The 8,693-nt window shown below is 39.4% G+C and overlaps 1 protein-coding gene across 1 annotated transcript in view; it reads left to right on the forward strand.

Moving 5' to 3' along the window:
• The window catches only part of MPHOSPH6 (M-phase phosphoprotein 6), an 8,822-nt gene extending 1,202 nt beyond the window's left edge, over positions 1-7,620 (forward strand). The window contains exons 2-5 of the mRNA XM_008638692.2: positions 3,366-3,478; positions 5,028-5,118; positions 6,121-6,218; positions 6,661-7,620. Coding sequence (XP_008636914.2) covers positions 3,366-3,478; positions 5,028-5,118; positions 6,121-6,218; positions 6,661-6,820 — 462 coding nt within the window. The 3' untranslated portion in view covers positions 6,821-7,620. The remainder of the gene's footprint in view (positions 1-3,365; positions 3,479-5,027; positions 5,119-6,120; positions 6,219-6,660) is intronic.
• Positions 7,621-8,693: the final 1,073 nt, after the last annotated feature.

Below are 8,693 nucleotides of genomic sequence, written 5' to 3' on the forward strand. Positions count from 1 at the left end.
GTCCCGGAGCTTGGTGTGGGGCATTCCCGTGCCCATCGCCGGCCACGCGGCGCCAGCCTGGGCTCACGGGCGGCAGTCGGTGTGCCCTGGATTTCATCGCCCACACTAAATACAGATATGGTTATCCACGGTCAGCTCCCCGGCCCTCTCGGGCTTGCTGGGCTGCTTCCCCGGCAGGACATCGCTGCTGCCGACACCGAACTGCTTAAACTCGTCGAGAGGTGTCGGAGGTTACAAACTGCAAGGTTTGGTGCAAGAGAGCAACTTCGTGATTCCAGCAAAGGCTGGCCTCAAGAGCCAGCTCCAGCGCACCTCACGGGAGTGCCTTCGTTGCACCTCGCTCCTCTGCAGCTGGGTTGCCTGTTGCGAATTTAAATAAAGAGATTTCCCACCACCAGCACATTGAAATGAAAATATCGATGCTGCTTGCTTTACTTGGGGGTGGAGCTTTTAGTATTGAGGAAAAAACGTTTAGGTTTTGGTGTGTCTGTTTTTACTCCTGTTTACATTACTGGCTAAGGAAATCCCAGCCTGCATGGGGAGTATTAACCACCTTTCCCAACTCATAAATGCCAGGGATCTTAGTAACATCCCCATGTGCCTGTTACTCTTGGAGTTGTGAATCTAGTGTCACCAGTCTGAAATTAGTCTCTGCTCACTGGCTAATGGATTCTGCTTCACACCTTGTACTACAATTCCTAATTCAGTAGAGTACGTTCTCCTCTGATTGATGGTCCTTTATTGCTGGAAAACAACCAGGAAAAGTTGAGTTCCCTTTCTTTCTTTTTAATGTTAATATTCAATTTTTTAAACTGAACATGATGGGGCCTTTGTGGCTTCTTGCTTGTGGTGTTTTATTTAGCTATTTTTTCCCCCTTGTATTTATATGGGGCTATATTTCACATTCTGGCTGAAAAGAGTTACCTGACTTCAGTTCAATTTTTCACATAAAGTGCACTCTGCTACAGTTGGATGATGGAATATTTACCCTAATTAACAGATGCTGCTAAATCTAAAACTTGTTCACAGAAGGAACAAAATACGTCTTGCCTCACTCTCAAAAGGGAATAGGTGTTGAACTGAGTCAGCCAGCAATGTGTGACACAGTCAGACTCCCATAACCTGGATGGCAGCATCATTATTTTTCCTTATTTTTATATAATACACTTTTAAAATGAAATTTCTATTTCTGTTGTTTGCCAGTTCACTAACCCCCTGGAGATTTCAAAAGCAGGTTTTTAGAGTGTTTTTCTGCAGAAGGCCATGGAGAACCAGGCAGGTGGATATGCTGCCATGACATTTGCAGGTTCACAGTCCAGGCAGTAATAACCAGCTTTGAACAGATCAGTAGGTTTTGAAAAGGTCATACACAGATCTTGCATTGAGCACTTTGTTTCTGCAGATCTTCCTGTTTACAAATGTTTTAATTAAGCCTTTAGCAGCTGCCTCTACAGGTAGTGATGCAATGTATTACCAGAATTCAGCAGGTGGGTGAGGTGGCACCCACAGGTGACGGGTGGTTGGTGGTGTTGGAAGGACCATTTGCACTAAATACTGGGCCACATGGAAAAAAACTTTTAGATCTGGCACCATTTGATCCAGGTCCCATTGCTTGGGGAAACTCACCCAAACAACCCCTCAGTTACTGACTTACATATTCTGTGTCTACCACAGTGGGTATATTTTTAATTCATCAGTGCGTGTTTACATTTGAGATAAACCTGATCACATAATTTTTATCTAGGTTTTTCCTGTAGTAATCTTTAGGAACATAATCTTTAAAATGGAGTGTGAAATGATTATTTAATTGGGTTCTTGTAGCAGAATTTCTTGTGTCGAGATTTCTGACTGGCTAACCAATTTCCTTGAGCAATATGTTTTTCCACATGATAGATTCACTTATTTTCCTCAAGAAGATACTGTAATTTTAATTGGAAAGCTTTGACATATTTTGAATCGACTCAGAAAACAGAAGTCAATTTTTCTTTCATTAAAGATGTTGTACAGTGGATGCAAATAGAAATGGAAATGGAAAATGAGACATTAGCTCTGTTGGCTTGTACTTCTGAGTTTGGTTTCATTGGGCATTTTGTAAAGACTGAAAAGGTGTGGGTTGTATATAATACATACATTACACATCTATATTACCTGTCTGTTGCTACAGGACTGAGTGTGAACTGTACTGCTAGACTTGCCTCTGTCTGGGAGTTAGGTTGGTATAAATGTAGACCTCTGACAGATACATTTACTCAAACACTTTCTATAGATCCTAAGGAAGGTTCCAACTTCTAGGGGGCTGGGACTATACAGATTATTACTATAAAATTGTGAAGCATTCTGGTTTTTTCCAGCACGTTTCATTGACATTGTTGAGACTTAATTGTCACTCAGTTCAGGCACCTGAGACAAATGGAAATTAAAGTGCTGTTTCACAGGCCTCAGGTCTGGGGTTCTGTGCTCTCAGCAGTTTTTTATAGGCCATGACAGATGTCTTTTTCTACTCCCAGCTGTTGAGAGGTTACTGTTCCTACCTTCCTGTTCCCATCCTCTGACAGAGGTTATCATCAAGGAAGCAAATGACAGGAGTGCCCTTGTATGAGGAAAAAATAGCAATCTTGCCCTAAGCTTCATTATTGGTCTTGGCTGTTTTGGCAGATTGTTCCTGCAGTGAGTTAACAGGTGCTTAAATACACTCCTGGACCGGTCCTTTGGTGGGTCAGTGAGAACTGAAGAGCTAAGAACATCTTCTTTAGCACAGCAGGAGACAGAAGACTTTTCCTCATAGTCTAGTTTCAAAGTCTGACGTTTTCCACTTCCAAAGGCAGGTTGCACCTTCAGAGCTACAAACGCAATCCAGTTCATTAAATCTGAGAAACGAAGAGGATGGCTGAAAGTATAGATGGTTCAAAAAATGGTCAGCCTGGTATGACCTATCTCCAGCTCTGAGCTCCAGTGCTGTTTGTATGGGTGGACTTGGTTGCTGATGTGCAGCAATAACTTCAACACCATTACCTTCTCTCTGGCCTTTGCTGAAACATTAGAAAAACCTTAGCAAAGTTAGGGAATTGTGAGAGCTCCAATCCATCAAAACTAGCCAGAAGAGGTCTGTTTCTCTATATGTAAGTACAGATGTGACTGACTGTTGCCTTTCAGTAGATAGCTGTGATCAGCAGCTGTTTCAGTTTTCCATTGTCTGTTTGCCCAAACTTTGACCAAGCTCAGAGAAAAGAATCACAAAAAGTATGTACTTTTTGTCAACTGCTGAACATTATGTAATGCATAATTGCCATCATGTAATTATTGCATATTCAGAAGATACTCATGATGCAGAAACTGAAGCTGTGTGTTTGTGTCTTTCTTTGTAGTTCATGCAAAGGGGTTTGGATTCACAAACTAAAAAACAGCTAGAAGAAGAAGAAAAGAAGATAATTAGTGAAGAACACTGGTATCTTGATGTACCAGATCTAAAGGAAAAAGAGTAAGCTTGTAATTTTTTGTACTTCTTATCATCACTGGATTGTTTTGAAATGGAAATAGCATATTCATATTTTTTCCTATAAGTATTATAAATAACCAGTTAACAGAAGCAAAAATAGTGACAGATTGGCATTACAACTTTTTTTATTACTTATTTTTAGGGCTGTTCTTGAGGTTGCCTAGTGTAGTTTGACCTACTTTCAGTTCTTGTATGTATTGTTTTCTTCCACTCACACATTCTTCTAGATGCACGTAATTCGTTTCTTTCAGTCAGGGTCCAATTCATTCATTGATGCTTTTTCCCTTCATTTGAAAAAAAGTTTGAAACCTTGTGTTAGTAAATTCAGCTCCAGTCACATGCTTAAGTTGATTCAGGACAGTTCTGTCCTCTTGTGTCCAGCTCACTGCAAAACCTGGTTTTGAAATAGGAGAGATAATGGCAAAAATAAAGGAAGGCTTAGCTAATAAGGAAAAAAGTGTCCTGCTCTTTAGAAAGTTGCTTTAAATAGCAGGAGAACTGCTTTTGAAATTGCTTGGGTTTCATCCTTTCAAAAGTGGAAAAAAGTTCCACTGAGAGAGAACATACATAGTTTTGAAAAAGCTGGGACCCAAGGAATTAACTGTAGTTGAATAAAGTCATTGATAAACTCTTTTCCATTACTCTTGATGGATATGACAAAAAGGTATTTGAGTTTCAGTTGTAGGAAGGAATGTTCAAGCTGGACATTGGGAGAATTTTTGTAACAAAAAGGCAATTGAATCTCTGGAGTGGATTGTCTGAGGAGACACTGGATTCTTCATCATGGGAAGTCTTTTGAGGACAGGTTAGCTGGACCTCTGCTGTTCATGGCACATGTGTGCCTTGAGGCAGGACAATGAGCTTAATCTCTTAATCTTAAATTCTGTGATCATGAGAGTTTGTTTTACATGGGAGATGAAGAGGATGAGGGAACAGATACATGTGTGTGAGGAAAAGGATGGAACAATCCACGGAAGTACTTTTATCTGACACGTGTATTGTGAATGCCTCAGGGTCATGTTTCTTTTCTCACTCCATGCTCATTAAAAGAGGACAAAAAAGGAGGGAGAAGGAGAAGTCTGTCTCTGCTGAACAAAGAATGACACAGTGTTTTATATCCTGACAGACTCAACTAATGCCAGGGCTAACAGCACAATGAAAAATTAATTAGAAGCTTTTGCTGGTATAGTAGTGCCACCTGGGGAGTGATATTATGTGGTATTTTTATTCTGGCAAAAGTACTCATGTAGGTGGAATCATATCAGCAAAGAGTGCTTTTTGTTAGGAGAGTTAATTTTGCTTGTGGAACTAGCTCAGCTTTACTGGCAAAAAGTATTCCTTTGCACTCTAAGCTCCTTGTACTGAAAGATTTATCAGAGCAATTAAGCAGAAAGTAGTTGATGGTTTAAAGTACAGTGTGGCTTTGTTTATTTGTGTGGGGGGAAGGTAGCAAATCCTTTTTGCATTTATTTAATTTGATTATTTTAAAGTGCAGTGTTTGACAAAATGCTGGGTTTGGGATTTCATGCAGGAGCTGTATAATAGAAGAGAGAAGCTTTCTGCGATGTGAGGATCTCGTTTATGGCAGAATGTCCTTCAAAGGATTCAATCCAGAAATTGAGGTACCATTTCAATGTCCTGGTTTGAGGTGCTCTCACATTAGGATTGAAGCCCTTGGGGATGGGGATTTGAGTGTTCACACTGCATCCTTACTGGCCTTTGCAGCACCTTCCATAAATCCTCCTATGTACGGGAACTCCATCATTCAAGCCAAAATGCTGATCAGTGCAGCATCTGGTAAATAGAATCTTTTTACTTGCCTGTATTGATGGTCGGTAATTGCATGACTCCTGCAGATTTTCTCTCCCTGAAGTGAGGAAGCCATCCCACATGCTGCTCACCAAGACAAAAGCTCACTTTTCCTCCCGACATTTAATGCAGAGTCCAATCTACAAACATTAAACCCTATTTATTCAACACTTACTTGTGTAGGTAAGGGCTTAGAGTTCCAAAGTAAAAATGCTGGGCAAGAGAGTCTTTAATTTCTTTCTGGCATGATTCATGTTGATGGAAGTACACAGGGACAGTAATAAAAACGTTACCACTGAACTGAAGCAGGAGGATGAAGGTGTAAAGACTAAGAGCTTTGCAGAAGGCATGCAAGGTGATTTACTAGGGGATTCTTTAGATATTTTGAACTTGCTGTCCCTGTGACTCAGCATATGATTGCTTCATGGCTTTTACTGTAAATCCTTGAAGATATTCTTCCTTCTTAACAAAACCATTTCAAGGTCTATGTGCTAGCATCACAGTGAAAAATTAATTATGATCTAACTCTCTGGTCTCCTGGAGATGTTTGGAGTGCCCTTTAGGATGTTTGAGTAGTACAATACACTGAAAACACTATTCTCTCTGTTGCCTCTTTTCCCAAAGGCAAACTCTAAACTCAGCTTAGCAACAGACTGTTGCCTTTTCTTCATGAGTTTTCATAACAATAGTGTAACCAGGAACAGCAAATAACTATTAAATTTAATTCTTACCTTTTATTCTCTTCTAGTGAATTTCAGCACAGTTGCCATTGTGTCATGGTTACATGTTTGAGCTATTTCTTACTTCATTTTCAGAAGTTAATGGTCCAAATGAACTCTAAGTGCAAGGAAGAAGAAATTGAAGAGGATGATAAAATGGAGGCTGATGTGTCAGATGAAGAAATGGCCAGAAGGTAAGTTACATTTTATGACATAATCAGTACTGGCTACGAATATGGTATGTTACTGTATTATGTGTGTGGGGAAATAAAACCCAAAAAGGAAACAAACAAAATAAAACAACAAAAGCCCACAGCAGATATGGTACTGTCTCAGATTGATTTTCCAGGAATGCTGGTGTATATTCACTGGAATCTCCATTACTTTTGAGGGTAAAATAACTTGTAGGGGTTTTCTGCCCTTTGATATCCAGGTATTCCATGCTCATTCCCTCCTTGTTACCAGTTGCTGACACACTGAAACTATCAGAGTGAATAATAATGTAATAACTCATGTAGTACTTGTGCTTCTCCAAGCTTTTAATGACCACCACTTAAACTGCTAATTAGGTTTAGGATATGTGCCACGATTTTTCCTCTGATTTTAGTAAAAGAAATTTTTTTATTCTCTCTACAGATATGAAACATTAGTAGGAACAATAGGGAAGAAATTTTTGAGAAAAAGGGACCAACATGTACTCAAGGATGATGATGAAGAGGATGAAGTTGAAGAGGGGAATAGTAACACAAGACCTAGTAAAAGAGCTAAAAAAATGTTCTTAAAACCTCAGGATTAATGTCAACTGCACAAGTGGAGCTTGTTACCTAATGCCTACCAAACAGAGTCCCAAGAACTGGAGATTGTTTGGAGTTTATGCTATTTAATGCCAAGGGTGGATTTGTGAATCTGTTCTATTCTCATTGAAATTTCTACCATCCGCAGGACAGACATTTTTCAAAGTGGGTGTGTATACAATGGATGTTGTACATCCTTTCCTCTCTGTGCAGCTTTTCATGAGTGGGGCATTCATCCCATCAGTCTCTTTAAATGTTGTGCATAGTTAAATTGAGTGTTGCATGCAATCAAAAGCAACGCTATTTACACTTTAGGATAACATCTGAAAGAGTATTTGGAGCAAAGATGAGCTGTGTCCAATTCAGTAAGGCAGTTCAGCTTTCACCGCTTGCTTTTATTACGAAAATGAAACCTGCGCTCTCTTCAAATTGAAAAAAGTCAGCAGAAACATGCTTGGTTTGTGGGCTTTTTTACTGTGCTAAAAATAAGATGGGAGAAGAACAGAGAGATAAAATCCACTTTATGGAATTTTATTTTTTATGAAGTTTATTTAAAAATAGAGGATTTTGTAGTGAAACTTTTTTTTATACAGCAAGCCAAATATTGGGTGACGTTTACAGTTTGACATCTGAGCAGATTGTGAGTCTTAGTTTCTGCCTTCTGAAAGAAGTTTGCTAATTTTGCCTCTTTTTCAGCAAAAAAACCCAATCTTATAATTATGTAAGTCTGTCATAAAAGCATAATAACAGTTTCAGAAACATAATTGAAAGCTGAATAAAAACTGTGGGCTTTTGTCATTAATGATTGTGGATTAGCTTATTTAATGTAAGAAAATTATGCTTAACACAGGCTGATACAAGGAGTGATCCTGTTTTGTGCTGGCCACAGATGTCCCCCGACATTAGCTGAGTGCACTGATTTATTTAGCATGTGATGAAGCAATCTGAAGTTGTGCTAGGATGGAAACACCATTCTGTTTAGTCTGTTGGTGCTCCTGGGTCTGTTAAAAAATGTCAGTTTGGTCTTGTCTAAAATCATAGCAGTTCTCTGTGTACAGCCTTTCAACAAGAACTATTGCTATGCCTGCATTTCCTCAGGATGTCCAAGTTACTCATCCTCAATGCTGGCTCTCTGGAGAAAGAGGAATTTGTTAATTGAAGCAAGGAATGGCCATTCTGCCATGGGCACGAGGCTTTTTTCGGTCTTTTTTTAACAGCTCAGTGAAGCAAGACGTGAAACTCAATTATTTAAAGAAGGACACACTGTGTCTGCTGTATTTTGCATGTGATATATGAACTATAATCCAACTATAATCCATATATCAGGAGCACCTAATTAGATATTCAAGATGAATCACACATGGAAAGAGAAATATACTTTTAACCTAGTAAGGGTACTTTGTGCAGGTGGAAAGGCTGTGATTCATAATCTGAGATAGTTTTTCAGAGCTAATTAAATGCTACTGGTTCAGTTACTTAAAACCGGATCATATATTACTGCTAGCTGAAAAGAAGTTAATGATGGCAAGACATTTTTCTTCCCATGGAAGATGTGACCTGAGCTAAGAAATGATTTATTGTTCGTCGTCACAAGAAAAACTTGGAATATATCCCATTATTCTTGCTTATTAGTAGGAAAATGATTCCTCTCTCTCTGAACACATTTCTTGAAGGGAGAGTGAATTTCTGCATAGCTGTGCTGAATAGTTGAGGGGTAAAGTGTGTTCTGGTGAACCACCAGCAGCCAGGAGGTGTCACTGCAAGTGCGTGTCCTGAGAGACCGTGGATTGGGGAAGTTTCCAGTGCTGCCATGTAAACAAGCTTTGGGGTTGTTTTGGTAACAACAGTGGCTCAAATGAATTCCATGTGGAGTCT

The sequence above is a fragment of the Corvus brachyrhynchos genome, unplaced genomic scaffold (assembly GCF_000691975.1).
Source record: "Corvus brachyrhynchos isolate BGI_N302 unplaced genomic scaffold, ASM69197v1 scaffold26, whole genome shotgun sequence".
Lineage (NCBI taxonomy): Eukaryota > Metazoa > Chordata > Aves > Passeriformes > Corvidae > Corvus > Corvus brachyrhynchos.